Genomic DNA, 19,360 nt, shown 5'->3' with positions numbered 1-19,360 from the left:
CTGCTCAGTTTGGCTGGGTGGATTTGGTCTTTTGGTAACCGAAGCAGGGAGTTGGAGTCATCATCAACCGCAAGGGCACAGGTAGGTACCCTCAACAGTTCTGTTAGTTAATCTGCTAAATAAATTTTGTAAGAGTTCAGGAACATAATTACAGGTTCAGCATAAAATTTCCTTCACTTTTTTTACACATGTTTTCTCGGCCTTGAAAATTTCCCTTGCATATCTAGGCTTCTTTCTCAAATACTTGACAAAACTTGGACCTCATGCACAACACTCCTTGAGAGATCTTTGCACTCGTGGATCCATGAACTGCTGTCCTAAAAAATTTCATGACGACATTCTCTGTGTGTTGGTATAGATCTTGTTCGCTGCTTTGATACCATGTAGAAAATCCATGAAATTTTGATCCGCTAATATGAGCAATCTGAAATAAAATTTCTTCTCACATAAACACAATTTTTCTACTAGATGCAGCGTAATAAGAACAAAAATAAAAGCACAGTCACACAATTCAAAAACAAAATTGTCTAGGGAACCCAACTTGGAAACCCTCTGCTTTATGAGAATTTTATTGGTATAAAAAACTGAGCAATTGATCTCTTACAAAATACATATGTTTCAATCTGAAAGACACACTTGTCTTTCCTGCTTGATCTAAGCTTGAAACCTGTGCAAGACTACTGATCTCTGCTGTCCTCTACCAGCCTGTGCACAAACTTCTCTTGCACACTCTTTCTTTCACAAGCTCCATGCACAAACTCGTGCTTCTTATTGCTTGGTCTCACCAACTCATGCTCACCAAAACAATGATTAAACTTGTGCCTTCGATCCTCCTTTTCAAGGCAATTCGAATGGTTAAAATTAGCGAGTTTTCTAATTAAGGAATGATTTTGTGATTGATTGAGTTAGCATGAGTTAATTGCTCATGCAACTCGTCCTATTTCAAGTCAATCACTTGAAACTCAATCACTTGTGTTTTTCCTCAATTAACTCAAGAACTCGACTTTCAATTTCAACACATCTAACTTGTCGTAAATTTTAGGGATTGATTCCTAAATTATAGGAACTCGAGTCATGCACAAGGAGCTTGTTCTGGCTCCTATGATTAAGGCACAAATCAAGGAACCCTTTTCTCGCTAATAATTTCAACAATTTTGGCCTTCTCCTTATGAGATTTTACACACTTGGTCTGAGAACCTGAGGAGGTCGGACACATAGGCAGGGAGAAAGATTGTTCAATGGATAGGAATAAGATAAAATCTCACCTAAACTAGAGTGATGAATATCGAGGTTGGAAGAGGGAGATAAGCATGGAGGGCTTTGGAACACAATAGAAAGTGACAGGGCCTCGGAGGAGGGAAAAAATACCCCTTGGTGGAGGAATAAAGGAGACATTGCCCAATTGATCTTGGGGGGATAAAGGGAATCTAGGTGGAAGTTTCAATATAATGGATGTGTCAAGAGCCTGAGACTAATTCTCTTGTTGGATGCGCATAAAGTCCGAGTCCAAATATAATATTTTCGCTATATGGGGTAAATTGCCATCGAAATTGAACTCTTCCACTTCTATTATGCTAGTTAGTACTGTTGCAAACATGTGTGGTAGAGAGGGTGAGGTGGGAAGAAACCCTGACGATGACTAGCATGGATTCTAGACTAAGGATTTTGCTCACACATGTGGGTTAATTGAGGCTTATTTTCATGTTATTTCATTATTTTGGCTATCTTTGGGGATTAGCTTGATGACCTATCCTCCTTGTATCATGGATAACTTGTTGTTAGTGGCTTTTAAAGCAAGTTAGCTGTAAATTGACTTGGTTACCCCAATATATATAGACAGTTGGTTTGCCTCTTAGATTCTTAGTCACAGTTGGATCATACATTTTCTTGATTAGTGATTCTTCTCTCTTGTTTGCTATGGAGGCCTAGTTGAACTTCTCTTGGGTGGATTTGTGATGTAATGTGATCTCTTTTGATGGATTTGTGATGTGATGTGATCTCTTTTCTTGGATTTGCTTTATCTTGCTATTATGTTATATGGGATTAATGTTCTTGTACTGAGTTAGTTTATTGGGTATTTGCTTCATTGTCCCTTGTTGAACTAAACACTTCCTCCAAGTATATGAGGAATAGAGATAGGTTTTTCTTTCTAATTAATCATCCAGAAAATTGAGAACCTAAATCTCGAACGCTAGGGTAAGTTAGTTTATTTGCTCTAGTTTGTCTGAATTTAGAATCACCCTAAATAAACCCTAGAATTGCTCATATCGTAAACTCCATATGCCCTAGATTGAGAAGGCACAAGTATATTTCACTTGTGGCATTCTTCAAAAAAAACAAAAATCAATTTTCTTTTTTATTTTATGGTAAAATAGCATTAAATTACAACAAAACCTTATATTTTCAGCTTATAATGACTTGTTGATATATGCTCTAGGGTTAGACATTTTTTAAAAGTGCATTAGAAAATCAAAATTTAAGTTCATGCATTTTCAGCCATTTTCTAGGGTTGATGTCAAGGTTTTATTTGCTATTTTATGCCTTACTAACCATCAAAACTTGTGGCAACTTTGTTCTTAGTTTACTGTCTAATTTAACCTTTAGTTCTCTTAGTTTAATCACTATTTTCATGGCTAAATTCGCTGTTGTTATAAACTACTGTTTTGCTGCAATTTGCTGGTATAAAACCCTAGTTTATAGCAGCTTTGAGTATTATTTTCTTGATTTGGTGTGTTCAGGAAACGTAGATTGATCCATACCTCATTTGAATCCAAGTCTGGAATTTACTCTTTCATTTTCCTCAAACCCTAATTTGCTATTCCTTCATCTGGTGGATTTGCATTGTAAGATCCTTAGGGGGCACTTAGCTTAAGATCTTTGGGTTACTTGATCTTTAAGCCCTACCAAGGAAGCCTTCCTTGTGTTGGATTGTGTTCTTCACTAAAGAGGGGGGAGTAGTTGCTGAGATGACAGTGGTGACACTCCCATGTGTTGCACATTATCTAGGTCACCTAGTGAAGCCTTCCACTAGGTTGTTAGATTTCGCTGTAAAAAGACTTTAGAAGGGGGACTTCTTTGAAAGTGTGCTATTGCATCTGGAAGAGAATTTTTGTGCCAAGTTCAGCATCCGTACTGCCTTGGGTTTGGCATGAGTTGGACTTGGCACCCACACCTTCTCAGGTCGTTTCAGATTTTATATCCTGAGGATTTGCATGCATTCAAGTGTTATTAGTTATTATTCTTTATATCATGCTGTTCATGCAGTTGAACTCTTATATTAGTTTTACTGTTGGTAAATTACTGTGATTTTTTGTGTTAGTAGTAAGTTCTGTATCTACTGGTGCAGGGACTATATTTACTGCTGTTTTATTTCTGTTGTTACTACTGTTAGTGTTGAAGAATGTAACTAGTGTCGGTCTTCATTATTATATTTGAAATGTATCTGTCAAAAGAAAGAAAAAAGAAATTTTATTATTAAATAAATTGACTTATTAAAGCATGGGTTTCATTCTTGGGTCAATTGTTTTTAGGTCAACGTCTCCATTGAAGACTTCTAGGGTTTATGTTAAGTGTCCTTGTCCATGTCACAATGTGAAGAACCCTTCTTGGGAATTATTTGTTAAGAAAGAAAATTATTTTAATGTAAATTAGGTCAATTAGGCCTCTTCCACCAAGTTGGCCTCAAGGAAGGACAAGTCGACCTCATTAGAAGAATTCGATCACCTAAGACAACTATATATAAGCAGCAACTCGACTCATTTGGAGGATATCTCACACAAGTTCGAATTGTAGTAGCTGGGCAGCAGAAAGAGATCAAAATTCAAGAAGGAAACTGGAATTGATGTTTTTGGGTCTCTCTCTCTCTCTCACATGTGCAACGGAATTTTGAAGCTGCATCGAGGTTGAAGTTGTGAAGCTGCTGCATCAAGGTCGAAGCTGTGAATTTGCTGCATCAAGGTCGAAGCTGAGAAGCTGTTGCATCAAGGTCAAAATTGTGAAGCTGCTATGCTGAAGCTATTGAAATCGCTAGATTGAAATTGTGGTCTTGAAGCTGGGTTGAAGTTTTGTTGGAGGGAAGCCGAAATTTCTGGATTGTCGCTGGGTTGAAGCTGCTGGATAAGAAGAGACTACTAAATCATCTTGGAAGGCTGATTTGGTGGAGGAGGAAGGTCTGTTGTTCTAGGGTCTTAGTCTATCTCATTTGAATTACTGAAGGACGAGTACTTGACTGGGTTTTCCCCTATATAGGGGTTTTGCCCTGGCTGTGTGCCTACATCTGGTGTCCTTGATCTTTGTGTTTCGGTTTTGGTAATTGCTTAATGAACTAAGATAAAAGAACATAAGAAAACCAATAATAACTCAAAGAAGTCACAAGTAATTATCAGCAAGAGAAAATCTTTCTGCCTTTCTGATTTTCCAACAGTTAGCACTTTCAGTTTTTCCAGATTTTGTTTCCAAAAAGACATGAAATCTAAATTCAAGCCACGGAAAATAATATTTTTGACTACCCTTTGTTTTTTTTATCACTTTAGTTTATTGATATTCACAGAATGTATGGTTCCTGTGATCCATATGACATGGGCTTGCTTCTCTAAGTCAAACTGTGATAATTGCAGATCCTTTTTTAGATAGTTGACTGTTGGACTATTATGATTACAATTAATTACAATTATAAGTGTAGATTAAGGTATATGCTTTGCAGGTTGAGATATGTGATCTTACACTAAGGTTGCTCCTTCATACTGACAAACATGCTGTAAACCCAAATATTTCTAGTAACACTCTCCAGTTAGGGTTGAGAAATGATAAAATCATATATTATGTGTTAATGGTCAATTGCTTCCTTCGTACTGACAAACACATTGTAAACCCAAATATGTCTAGTAACACTCTCAAGTTAGTGTTGAGAAATGACAAAATCATATGTTATTTGTTAATGGTCAATTGCTTCTTTTCATGTTACGTAGTTACATTAAAAGGGATAAATTAATGATGGAATGTTTTACTCTTAATGACAAATTCCTAATGTAGATGGAGAGCCATTTGACATGAGTCTTGTTGCTTTGCTCTCAACATCAATGAATGTTGGAGTTTTTCTTGGTTCTTAAGCTCTAGGATGGTTTTTAATATGTTGGCTATGATTGTTCTTAAATTGTTGCCACCCCAAAAACTTAATAGTCTAAAAATCACTTCATTCTGCTCCATTAATTCTTTAAGTGCCGGTTACTTCTCAGACACCATTAAATTGTTTTGATTTCTTCTGTAGTGAGTTGCAGCCTTAGAAAAAACAACTTGTTATTGTAACAAGAATTAATAGATTTAGTCTTATCATCAATCTACACTATTGAAATATTTCATTTTAAGTACTGAATAATGGCTGCTGCTGTTAAATAAAATGCATTGTGTTCAAGCCAAAAAATCTTTCAAATGGGAATTGGCTTTGTAAGGACATCAATTTTCTGTACCTGCTTAGGGTGCAATTCTCCTAACTTGGATATCATGATTTTAAGAAGAGGATAAGCCATTTGATAGTTCCATCGAAACACTCACACACATCTTTACATTTTTTGCTATTTGATGCATGTAGTTGCTTATAAAGGGTCTCTATATTTATTTATGATCTTTAACTTATGTTGGTTGAAGAATTTTAAAGGTATATTCTAAATTTATTCATAAAATTTTTGAGCCTTCCACTTGATTATTTCTTTTGTATTTATGGATAACTTATTTCCCTGCTCCTAATTAGAATAATCAGATACACATGATTTATAATTCTCTGTAGTTCTTTTATGAAGGTTTCTAAGTTAAATATGTGAAGTGTTTGTCAGAATCTAACAAGTATTCATGAATCGTGCAGCACTGTGAGGAGGTGGAGGAATGGGGATACTGTTGAATCCTGGCCGGCTCATCAAGCACCCATTCAGGCAATCTTGAAGTTACCTTCTGGAGAAGTTGCTACAGGTGCCTTTTTATTTTCATTTTTTGTATTCTACCCCGTCCAATCATTTATTACCGTTTGTATAGTTTTCTTCTATTTCATGCGCTTTTAGTGAACTGACTAGTTTTATCATTCAACTGCATGTCTGATTTCTGACATGTTTTAGTTTGGGAGATCATTCACTTTTTGGAAATTGGGACATTTTGCAAGGTTATTCTTTGGTATTAGGATTTTGATGTAGGGCTATTTTAAACTGCTTTGAGAAAACTCACTTGCTGATGTCCGCATTGCTAAGCATGGAATGTCTATAGGCTCTTGCAACTTTTTACAGTTGTACGCTTCAGTTTTTATTGTCAGGTAAAAAAATGGTCAAAAGCTGATAGCATTTGTTTCTGACAAGCATTGTGTTTTTTTTTGTCATTCACATGGACTGTGCCAGGCTCAACTGATACCACTGTGAAGCTCTGGAGAGGTTCAAAATGTCTTCATACTTTTATAGGACACACAGGTACATCTGAGATAAAATACATATTAATTTTATGAGGTGATTTAAGCATGGAGGAGACGTGCAATATCAATCCAAACCATTAATCTGACCTGTTTTATTGCACTGCCTATGGTGAGTGAAGTGAATTTATCATATTATGATAAAAGCTAGCCAGCCCTTCTCTAGGCTACTATTTTATCAGAGATCCTCAACATTATGAGAAAAATTGTAAAACAAACGAGTCTGAGTAAATATGTAAGGAATCTTGGACTTCATATGATGTCTTGTAACTTTTATGTAACATATTTGTCTGTTTACCCTGAAACCATATCTTTCGACATTGCAAGTAAAATCAAAATATCCTGTTGCTTCTTCACACACCATCTCTGGAATTATCATGTGAGCTGTAGGTGTCTTTATTCTCTCTTTCTTCATGCATGCTTTCTTAAACTGCGTTGTTTCTTTCCTTTCTCATACAATTTGAAGAATCTCTGCTTATTTTGAAAAGTAAGAACTCATTCAAGAGTTTCTGAAAATTGACTAAACTCATGTCCATCAGCGAGTGCTCTGTTGAACTCTTTGTTTAACTTGTTGTGGCTATCAATGTTGTCAGACCAGGCAGTAACTCCTCTTCAAATCAATTCATTTATTCATTCAGGTTGATCTTTATTATATACATTAGGGAGAGACTGTTCACTTCATCTCCCGGTGTTTATTCATATTTCTTATTATTTATTTACATCAGTTACTTATTCACCCAATCCTGATGATTAGGTGTCAACATTCCCCCCCTTAATCTGAAGGGATGTTGGTGAGTCCAAGCATCGTTCTGAATCGTTCAAGCTTTTCTCTTCCAAGCGCTTTGGTGAAGATGTCTGCAATTTGATCATTAGTGGAACAATGGCGGAGATGGATTGTTTTGGCCTCAACATGATGTCGAATCAGATGATATTTAGTATTGATGTGCTTTGTTCAATCATGGAACTTTGGGTTCTTGGCCAACTTCATTGCCAAGGTATTGTCAATCATGAGTGGAGTCAATTGTTCTTGTTTTACCTGCAAATCTTCAAGAATTTTCTTGAGCCACACAATTTCTTTTGTTGCCTCAGCTGTTGCTACATATTCTGCTTCTGATGTAAAATCTGTTGGAACTGATTGTTTGCGTGATCTCCAGGAGACAGCTCCTGATCCAAGACTCATAGCATAATCTGAAGTAGATACCCCAGTTTCTTTGTCTCCATCGAAGTCTGAATCAGAGTATCCAATCACGCTGAAGTGGTCCACCTGTGTATACTTGATTCCAAAGTCTTGAGTTCCGTTCAAGTACCTTAGAACTCTTTTTGCAACAGACCAATGTCCCTCACAAGGCTTTTGCATAAACCTGGAGAGGATTCCAACAGCAAAGGAAATGTCTGGTTTGGTAGTAGTTAGGTAGTTGAGACTTCCTACAAGCTGTCTATACTTTGTTGCATCTTCAAATTCTTTTCCTTCAATGGATGTGAGCTTTGTGCTTGTCAAGTGAGCCGTCAACTTTATACTTGTTTTTGTAGACCCACTTGCAGCGAATTGGTTTGGTTCCTAATCGAGGATCAACCAGCTTCCAAGTGCCATTCTTTATCAGGGCATCATACTCTTTTTGCATTGCTTCTTTCCATTCATCATGAGAAGCAGCTTCTTTGAAGGATGTTGGTTCGAAATCTGTAGACAAATTCAATTCACAATCATAAGAAACATCCATATCAACAGGTGAATCAGAGTTATCTACATCACCTCCATTTTGCTGGTTTGAATTTGTAGTTCCTGTCTTTTCAAACTCATCAGGATGAACACTTTCAAGTGTCTTTATCAGCCACTTTGGGGGACCTTTCTTAGATGGTCCAAGCTGCTCCGTTGATTGAGTTGGGACTGAATCAAGATTGAGTCTCCCAATTTTATCAATCACATCACTTAAAGCATCATCCGTTGTTGGAGTTTCATGCGGGGGAGAGAGTTCTTCAGAAGAAGATTCCACATGTTGATCTAGTATAAGAACCCCCCTTCAAGATGTGGAATCTGATTTTCGAATTCTTGAAATGATTTTGCATTTGCGAATCTATCCAAGCGATCAAGTTGCCGCTCAACAACATTCTCAGTTTTGGATGATTCAAGAAAGATTACATCTCTTGATACAACAAACTTTTTATTGACTTCATCATAGAGACGGTATGCTTTGGAGGTGTTTGAATACCCCAGGAAGATACACTTACGACTTCTTGCACCAAGTTTGTTTCTATGTACCTTTGGTATCAAGGCATAACAGGTGGAACCAAAGACCCTGAGATGCTTTACCGAAGGAACGTGCCCATACCACATTTCATATGGAGTCTTGTTTTTAATAGCATTAGATGGACATCTATTCTTTATATATACATCACATAGAACTGCATCAATCCAAAACATCAACTTTACATTTTTGAAAAATATCATGGAGTGCACCATATTTAAGATTGTCCTATTTATTCTTTTAGCTACACCGTTCTGTTGGGGATTATAAAGCATAGTTGTTTGATGTTTGATCCCATGTTGGCGAAGATAGTTCTCAAATTCATTTGAAGTGTATTCTTTTCCATTATCAGTGCGAATAGAGCCAATATGAGATTGTACATCATTTTCAATCCATTTATGAAAGTTCTTGAATGTTTGAAAAGCATCAGATTTGTTCTTCAATAAATAAACCCAACACATTTTGGTGTAGTCATCAATAAATGTCATCATATATTTATTTCCATTTGCAGAAGGAACAAGCATTGGACCACATAAATCTGAATGAATGAGTTCAAGTTTTCTATGTGCTCTTGAATGTGAATCATGAAAACACTGTTTGCTATGCTTTCCTAGAATGCAAGCATCACATTGCTTGAGTTTCCTAGGAATTGTAGGCAAACCAGTAACACCTTTTTTTTAGGTAGAGGAGGAATGACCTGTTGTAGAGTTTTATGAACCCAACGTTTCGGACTACCAAGTGGGTCCATCATCAGGGGAGGATGCGTCAATAGATATTCTTAAGATCTTAATGATGTATCCAAGAGCTATAATTAGTGTATATATAAGTTATTAAACAAAAGAAATAAGAAAATAGGCCGGCGCTTATATTTTTATTTAATTAATTAATTAATTAAATTATTTATTATTATTTTTAATTAATTAATTAATTTATTCAAGGGGATAACTTAATCGAATAATTCTATTATTTATAGAATTAATTATTATGTTTATTAATTCTATTTTAAATAATTGGTTCAATTGATTCATTAATTTGTTTAAATAATAAATTAATTTAATTATATATTCTTTATTAATATGTTTATTCATTTATTTACATTATTAATTTGATTAATTAACTCATTAATTAATAAGTTTACAACAATGTTTTAAAACTCCGACTCCAACTCCTACTCGGCCGAGGATCGACTCCGACTCCGACTCTGAAACGGTAATGACTCGGCCGGCTCGATTTCAATGACTCGGTCGTTGTAAAAAATACATTAAATATTTATTTTTTTTATTAAAAAACATAATTTTAAAGATTTTCATTCATGTTTCCAGAATCCAAACACACAGTATTATAATATAGATGGAAGACAAGTACAACATATGATCAAAGTAGGCTCATGAACCAATCCATTATATCAAAATGGTACCCAATGGCAATACATAGTCAACTGTCATACATGATCAAAGACTCAAAACAAAATACAAATAACCAAGGAGGCTAGAAATGGCCTCTACAACAAAAGTAAACTGTGATGGTGACTAGACTCCAATACTAGTACTACTGCAGCACTGCTAGCAGCTACACTACTACTGGCTAGTAGCTACTGCCAGAGGAGCCAAGATCATCTCGACCAATCTCTGGATCATCATCATCAGAGTCAGACAAGGGGCCCCATGGCTCCTCCTCATCATCATCGTCTCCAACTGCAACTGTAGAAGTGGTACCAGTACCACTAGCAGGCTGTGCAGCAGATGCAAGCTGAGATAGAGTAGATATGCGGCTGCGCAGGCGCTTCTGTCGTGGCTGAGCAGAGGAAGCACCTACAACTGGAGTCCTTGCTGGCTGTGAGACTGAGGCTGGTGGATTGGGATCTGCATTCAACTGAACAGGCTGAAGTTGAACAACATGTTCAAGTTCAACTGATGTCTCCATATCTATATCTACATCAAGATCCTCATCAGGATCAAACTCTGGTGGACGACTCTCCACTACCCAATCTGATGTTGGATCAATGTCTTCCAACACAATGGGATCTGAATCAGGTCTTTTGTTCAGCAAATGGTTTCGTCTGAGCCGAAGGTTGTATTGGACAAAAACTAGATCATTCAACCGTTTTTGATCCAAACGGTTTCTCTTCTTTGTGTGAATCCTCTCAAAGACAGACCAATTGCGCTCACACCCAGATGCACTGCAAGTTTGACTCAAAATACGAATTGCAAACCTTTGCAATTCAGGGCAATGGCCACCAAAGGCCTCCCACCATTGTGCTGCAAAAAACATAGGAGTGTAATGAATTATGAGTTAGTTGAAGCTCAACAAAATTACAAATTATATCTAACTTTCAAATTATAAATGATTTAACAAACTTTAATAAAAAAAGTAAAACCATTAAGAAATTGAAAATTGAAATTTTTGTTTACCTGGCTCATCTGCTTCTCTTGCAATCTTTGCTAGGTTCTTCCCAAAGGTACCTGATGCATTGCTGAAGGTTGTGACCTGTCGATGTATCTCCAGCTGATCAGACTCCAATGGGATCATGCGATCAATGCAATCAATCAATCCATCTCTGACTTCCCCCCTCAAACCTTCTGACTCCTTAGCTTTATAATGATACCGTGGGTTCAAAAAATACCCAGCTGCATGTATAGGGCGATGGAGTTGATTGTTCCATCTTTCATCAATGATTGCCCAAATGGGCCCATACTTTGCCACTCTATCCTTGTATGCTGTCTTTATTTGCTCCTTTGCTTGATCCATAGCCTCATAAATGAAGCCCATAGCCAACCTTTCCCCATCCACCAACCGCAACACCTTTAACTAGTGGCTCAGCAAGCTTCACAATCTCTGCTGCCTTTCTCCAAAAAGTTTCTTCATGGACTTTCCTTTTCAATTCTTTGCCTTCTGGTTTGTTAGACCAATTGCTTTGATTCCATTCATCACTGGAAAACATCTTTTGCAAGTTTCTATGTTGGGAAAGCATAGATTGCAATGTCAAAAAATGTGTAGCAAATCTAGTGATGGCAGGCCTAATAATATCCTTGCCTCCAGTGTGTTTCCTCATGAGACTCAAAACCAATGTATGATTGTAGATAAATTTTGTTATGCTTTTGGCATGATCTACAGTGTTTTTGACCCAATCTAATTTTCCAGTATCCTCAAGCATGAGGTCTATGCAATGTGCAGCGCATGGGGTCCAAAAGATGGTCTTGTGTTTTTCCTCTAACAGTTTACCAGCAAGAACATAGTTAGAGGCATTATCTGTGATGATTTGAACAACATTAGCCACCCCCACCTCCTCAACAACCTGATCCAATAGCTGAAACAACAAGTGGCCATCTTTTACCTTATCAGATGCATCAACTGATTTTAAAAACATGGTTCCCTGTGGGCAGAAGACAAGAAAGTTTATGGTGGTACGGTTTCTTTGATCAGTCCATCCATCTGACATGATGGTACAACCTGTTCTTGCCCATGAGTCCCTGAACTCTTGCAAATACTCATTAATGGATTGAATTTCTTTCTGCAAACGAAACCCCCTTAGCTCATGCATATTAGGGCCTTTGAAGCCTTTTCCAGCAACATGTATGGCATCAAACATAGGCTCATAATATGGTGAACGAGCAGCATTAAAGGGGATATCAGCATCATACCACCATCTAGCTATGTACTCACAAGCAGTCTCCCTCAATTCTTTCTTCCAATGGTCATCTAAAGTGGGCTGAATTTGACCTTTACTAACTTCAGGACCATGTGCATCTGATGGAGAGGAGGGAGTGAAATAACTTTTGATAGTCACATCACCCTTTTTCAAATTCATTTTACCCTTTCCCTTATCTTGAATAGAACCAATAGAGGGAGGAACATATCGGAAAGGGTTGGATGCCTCAGTTTGAGGGATAGAGGAAGAACCCTCAAAATCATAGTGGGGGTTGGTAGCCATCATTTTTTGTATCTCCCTCTTCCTCCCAATTTCAGCTTGTATGTCTTTTTGCCTAGCCTTCTCTTCTTTAAATTTCTCAAAGCTGGCCAACAAATTCTTTCTAATCTCCCCAATTTCTGGTGAGGTACATGGGGTAATTTGGCCTCTAATCCCTGCCAAGTGTTGTTTCAGCCTATGAATGCCCCCAGGACCTTCCTTAATTTTCCTATGGCAAAATTTGCAATGCATTTGACTATCAACCATTTCAACATATGCCCAAGCAGGATCTCTTGCCCTAGGTGCCATTTTTTGACTAGGAAAACAATCTGAAAATGAAAAAAAAAAAAACATTGATTCAATGTTCATTTACTTGACAAAAAACACTCTCTAAGCTTTCTAGATATGCACCTAAAATTTACTAAGCAAAAACAGATTTATAGAGGTGGAAAAAAATACCTCCAGGCACAAACTGCCTCCTCAAGCTTGCTCCAAGAATCAGCTCCTCAATGCTGCTCCAAATGGCTGCCCAAGAAGCTCCTCACTCCAGCTACAATGCTCCTCCAAGACTCCTCACTGCTGCTCCAAAACAAGCTCAAGAACTGCTCACTAACTCTCAAAGAAGACTCTCACTCAAATGCATAAGACTGCTGTGAGTGAATGAGAGCACTTGGGTGTGTTAAATAGGGTTTGGGAGGGGGAAATGGACCCCAAAAATCATTTAGCATATTGGTATAACAGTTTGAGATCCAAAACAAACATTAAACAGTTTAAAAATCCCAAAAAAAACAAATTTTTAACGCTGTTTACGTGTGGAGGGCCGTCCCATTGTGACTCGGCCGAGTCATATCGGAAACGGCCGGGTTGGCCGAGTCACCCATGACTTGGCTGAGTCATTGAATGACTCGGCCGAGTCATGGGTGACTCGGCCAACCGGACCGTTTCCAAGGCCAGGTCACTCCCAATTGCTCCAACTCGGATCAACTCGGCCGTTTTGGTTTCGAAACGGCCGGTTTTTAAAACAATGGTTTACAGGGACAAATTAATTACTTCTTTTTCTATTTCTTGAATTAATTATTAGGTTTAATACTTTTATGAGAAATTAATTTTTATTTTATTTTATTTTTTTTGATTGATTAATTACTATGTTTTATTAATTAACTAATTTTTGATAGTTAATTAAACGAATAGATTAGTTAACAAATTTATTATTTATTATTTTTTTAATAAGTTTATTAATTTAATTTAATGTACTTATTTCTTTGTTTAATTATTTATTTATTTGATTAATTTGTTTTATTTGCTTAATTAATTAATTAATTAATTTTTATTTTTTTTATATTTTTATATTTTTATTTATTGTTTTGGTTTTAGTGAGTTATTTATCTATAATTTCTAGAGTTTATTTTTTATTATTATTATTATTTTATTTTTTTTTGAAGTTTTGAGTAATTACACCTATATGCATTCTATTAGTTATTTTTTTAATGATATCAAATGATTATATGTGAAGAAACCTATTACTAATTTATGTTTATGATTGTTAATTAAATCTATTGCTTTAAGGAGGATATTACATAATTGATGATTTTATTATTTGTTTTTGTTTTTTTTTTTTTTAAGTTTTTCAAGGGAACATAATTAATTATTGGCTTTTAAGGTTTCAAGTAACGGTTTCCAGGTGTTGCTTAGTTTTAATCCATCGTCCTGGTTGAAACCTTAAAAGCCAATAATTAACTATGTTCCCTTAAAAAAACTTAAAAATAAAAATAAAAATAAACAAATGATAAAATCATCAATTATGTAATATCCTCCTTAAAACAATAGATTTAATTAACAATCATAAACATAAATTAGTAATAGATTTCTTCACATATAATCATTTGATATCATTAAAAAAATAACTAATAGAATGCATATAGGTGTAATTACTCAAAACTTCAAAAAAAATAAAATAATAATAATAATAATAAATAAACTCTAGAAATTATAGATAAATAACTCACTAAAACAAAAAAAATAAAAATAAAATAAAATATAAAAAAAATAAAAATAAAAAAATAAAAATAAAAAAATAAAAAAATAAAGCAAATAAAACAAATTAATCAAATAAATAAATAATTAAACAAAGAAATAAGTACATTAAATTAAATTAATAAACTTATTAGAAAATAATAAATAATAAATTTGTTAACTAATCTATTCGTTTAATTAACTATCAAAAATTAGTTAATTAGTAAAACATAGTAATTAATCAATAAAAAAAAATAAAAAAAAATAAAAATTATTTTTTCATAAAAGTATTAAACCTAATAATTAATTCAAGAAATAGAAAAATAAGTAATTAATTTATCCCTGTAAACTTATTAATTAATGAATTAATTAATCAAATTAATAAATTAATAATGTAAATAAATGAATAAACATATTAATAAAGAATACATAATTAAATTAATTAATTTGATTAATCAAACAAATTAATTTATTATTTAAACAAATTAATGAATCAATTGAACCAATTATTTAAAATAGAATTAATAAACATAATAATTAATTCTATAAATAATAAAATTATTCGATTAAGTTATCCCCTTGAATAAATTAATTAATTAATTAAAAATAATAATAATAATAATAATAAATAATTTAATTAATTAATTTTATAAAAAGATAAGAGCCGACCTATTTTCTTATTTCTTTTGTTTAATAACTTATATATATACACTAATTATAGCTCTTGGATACATCATTAAGATCTTAAGAATATCTATTGACGCATCCTCCCCTGATGATGGATTCACTTGGTAGTTCGAAACGTTGGGTTCATAAAACTCTACAACAGGTCATTCCTCCTCTACCTAAAACTATCCTCACCTGTATGGATTCATTATTTAAAAACACCATTTTTCTTCAACAAGCGGAGGCTGTCATAGTTCAAATGTCCAAATCTAGCATGCCATAATAAACTTGATGGAAGTGTACCTTCTTCATAATGAGAATTGTATGAAAAATGTTGTGCACGAGCAGAGGTACCTTGTAGCTTGAGAAGCCTTTCTTCTTCTATTCCCCTCATGACAAGTGAGTGGTCAGATGCTTTTCTCACTTCAAGCTTGCCATCAAACATATGAATGGAGTGACGTTGTTGGCAGATGTGGATCAAGGATAGCAAGTTTCTCTTCAGCTGTGGGAGATATAGAACATGATGCAGAAGGAAGTCGGGAAGACCAGGCAATTTAAGCCTGATTGTGCCAAGCCCTGATGGCTTGCTTTTTGATTGGTCTGCAAAGTATATTGTTCCATCAACATTTTCAGTAAATTCTTTAAAAAAATCCTTTCTATGAGTCATGTGGCAAGTTGCTCCTAAATCAAGCAACCAATCATTTTTCCAAGAAGCAAGTGAAGCATTAAATAAATCTTCATTTACTCCGATATTACATTGTGCCACAACATAATGAGCGGATTCAGGTGCTTTACCTTTGTCTGTGTCATTAGTTTTACCTTTGGGTTGGTTTCTTTGCTACTCAATTTTGTCCCAAGGTAATTTGCATGTAGAGGCATCATGTGATCCATTTCTTTTGCAGCGTATGCAATGCAAATATGCCTTTTCTCCTTGAGAGTGTTTGCCCCCCTGCCTCTGAAATATCTTCCTCTTCCTCTTCGACCACCTCTTCCTCTGGAAGAATCTTGAGCAAGATTCTTTTCTTTATGAGCAAGGCACACAGCCTCTTCAGAAGATTCAGGGGCTATCTTCTTTCCAAAAGCTTTTTCTTTTTCAACAAATTTTTTCACAAGAGAGTCAAAGGTAATATCTTTGAGATTTCCATTTGCTTGCAATGACTCAAGATAATTGGAGTAAGTAGGATAAAGTGCCTTGAGAAAAGCGATAAGAGGAATATCCAATTCAACCTTAGTGGCTTTGATATCATGCATTATAGATTTTACTTCGGATGCAAGAGCAAGAGGATTATTATTTTGCAATTCGAGAGTGAAGAGTTTAATCATGAATTGAACAACTTCAAGTGCAGAATGTGAGTCATAGAGTTCTTTCAGCTTTTGTAAGGCTTCGAAAGCAGTTGAAAATGGAAAAATATGGCGACTCACCTCTTCACTTATAGATGTTGCAATTAATGCATAGGCTTTGCTGTTCTTATTTTCCCAAATGGCGAGCTCTTTGTCTGAGGTAGGTTGTTTTGGCTCTTTGTCTCCGTCTCCAATACACACTCCTTTCCACAACTCATTGAAAATGAGGGTGTGTTTTATCATCCGGGACCACTCAGGATAGTTCTCCTTGCCAGTGAGAACTATTCCCACAATAGATATGATTGAATGCATACTATAAAAAAAAAACTTCTGCTTTTGATGGAAAAAAATGCACTGTAGTAGCAATATTCTGAATTCTTATGAAAACCAAGAAACAAGCTGCACAAATATTCTAATGCTTCTTTTGGAAAACAATGAATAATATCATGTCAGACAACCAAGTTCCAATCCATTTGGAGCACAACCAACATTTAGGCAGACCAACACTGCAACAAATAATGATCCATTTATCCTATCAACTTTCTGATTATCCTCTACCATTAACTGAATTCCATTTTATGCGCAGATTAGCAGTTCAATGTTTGGCGCCACTTTTTTTTTTTGTTCTTTACCGCATAGAATTATACACTAACAACTTTCTAATATGTATTAAAACATATTGCAAAAAACAACGAGAGTCGATCGCTTGAGAAAAACAAAAGGCTGTCTACAAAGTAGTTGGATGCATCAACGTTGGGCCCGAATTTCCGTGGAGCCACTCCTCTGCACTATGCTTCCGTTGGTGGACATTCAGCGTGGTGATGAGCGTGGCGCTGACATTGATGTGTGGACCAAGGGTGGTGCATGTGGCTGGAAGTTCAAGCACCAAGAGATCAACTATGGGCAACAATAGAGCCCTCAAGGATCAACAATCAGGTAGGCCTCGTCCATTATCCCCAGTTTCAAGTCCTTCCACACGAAATCAACAGTCTTCTAAAGAGATTCTTAACAGTGTGAAGAATAGCCACCCAAGTTGTTCTACAGCAAAAATTCAAAGGAAGAAGCCTGAAATTGATAGGAAATCAAGACAATCAGGATCTTCGAAATCTTCAAGACAGGTAGCCAAGCAAATTGGATCAGAAACAGAAAGTCGATCACCCCGTATTCGGATAAGAGCTAAAGGAGGTCATCTTATGCAAATAGATACAATGAGTGAAAGTAGCAGAGATGCGGTGGCAGATCACTGCCCTGAAACACCAGCGTTTACACCAGATTAAGGTTCTGGTCTGAAACGGCGTGGGTTGATATCCCACTCTCAACACAGCATATTTGGAGCAGCATCAAGATACCAGGAACAACAACGTATGGAGGGTGGGGAAAGAGCAGCAGCGTATGGAGGGAGGCCGAGGTCGATTCATATACCACTACAACGGAAACATCAACTGCGCCAAATTTTAAAATGCATATGACAGAGGGCGCAGATTTTAGAACGTATATGACACTGCCTGGAGCAGGCTTCAGGCAACCAGGCAGAATATAGGCAGGAAACTGACACTAGGAGTTACACAAAAGCTAATTTCGGGAGCTGGCTCTGATACCATGTCAGACCAGGCAGTAACTCCTCTTCAAATCAATTCATTTATTCATTCAGGTTGATCTTTATTATATACATGAGGGAGAGACTGTTCACTTCATCTCCCGGTGTCTATTCATATTTCTTATTATTTATTTACATCAGTTACTCATTCACCCAATCCTGGTGATTAGGTGTCAACAAATGTTAGCCCAATATATCGTTGTGATGGATTTTTTCTTTATTATTCAGTGTCTATGTCCCGTTGACATTATAATCCGAGCACATGAAGTTGGAAATAATTTAGGTTGATTAGGATAGTATTGTCATTAGTTGGTCAGCAGTTGCCTCGACCATTTACATTGGTAACTTTTGAGATTATAAAGATGACTGCCATTTTCAAAGGCATGATCAGGAATGTTCGGCCCTATACATCCCTTTTGGGATCACCGTGGACTTAAATTTAGATGCTCTTCTTTATAAATAAAAATGACACCTTTGTGCTTGGAAAACTTCAGCTTTATGTGCTCTCCTACTTGTTTTTTTCAGTTATTCTGTGTACAGACAAATTTGCAACAAGGGTAAAATCTGTGCTTAGTGCTACCTCAACAACTCACATCTAAGTGGAAAAATTCCTTCATCCATATATGTATCTTTGAGGTAAGCCTAGGCAGAGTACTACTGTCACCTTATGTAAGTTCTCCTTTCACTTTTGGCTAGCTCTCTTAAGTGCAAGTGGGGTATTCGTAGATGAGAATGATAAAGTAAAATCAAGTCTAGAAGATTTATCAATTTAGAGCCTTATAGTTAGTAAGTAAATCTTGAATTTTAATGATGATACATATATGATGCAGAGATTTACTTATCAATACGACCAATGAATTAAACCCCATTCAAGATACGACTCTGAAAAGTAAAGTGCTCAACACATTAGGAAATGCTTAGATGTGATGCTTCATACACCAATTAGGTCCAATGTAGATAAACCAGTTTATAAGTATATGTATCTGTGAATCAGATATTGTTTTATGATATTTTTTAGGGTAATTTCCAGATTTGAACAAGTGGTGAAAACCAGTTTCTAAGTATATGGATCTATGAATCAGATATTGTTTTATGATATTTTTTAGGGTAGTTTTCAGTTTTTTTTTGGGTAGCATTTCGAGGTTTCC

At 35.7% G+C, this 19,360-nt stretch overlaps 1 protein-coding gene across 3 annotated transcripts in view; it reads left to right on the top strand.

The window, feature by feature from the left end:
- Positions 1–19,360, top strand: part of LOC149155519 (transducin family protein / WD-40 repeat family protein) — a 440,469-nt gene that overhangs the window by 79,181 nt on the left and 341,928 nt on the right. For 2 of the 3 annotated variants that reach the window (XM_089445674.1, XM_089445675.1), the window contains exons 3-4: positions 5,858–5,961; positions 6,378–6,446. In XM_089445674.1, coding sequence (XP_089301800.1) covers positions 5,858–5,961; positions 6,378–6,446 — 173 coding nt within the window. The remainder of the gene's footprint in view (positions 1–5,857; positions 5,962–6,377; positions 6,447–19,360) is intronic. The other variant, XM_089445676.1, reaches the window with a different exon arrangement.

This window comes from Pinus tabuliformis, chromosome 9 (assembly GCF_031772625.1).
Source record: "Pinus tabuliformis cultivar Carrire ecotype Pingquan chromosome 9, CPIR1, whole genome shotgun sequence".
In the NCBI taxonomy this organism is placed as follows: domain Eukaryota; kingdom Viridiplantae; phylum Streptophyta; class Pinopsida; order Pinales; family Pinaceae; genus Pinus; species Pinus tabuliformis.
The sequence above is the reverse complement of the archived record's forward strand: the minus strand, read 5'-3'. Positions and strand labels throughout refer to the sequence as shown.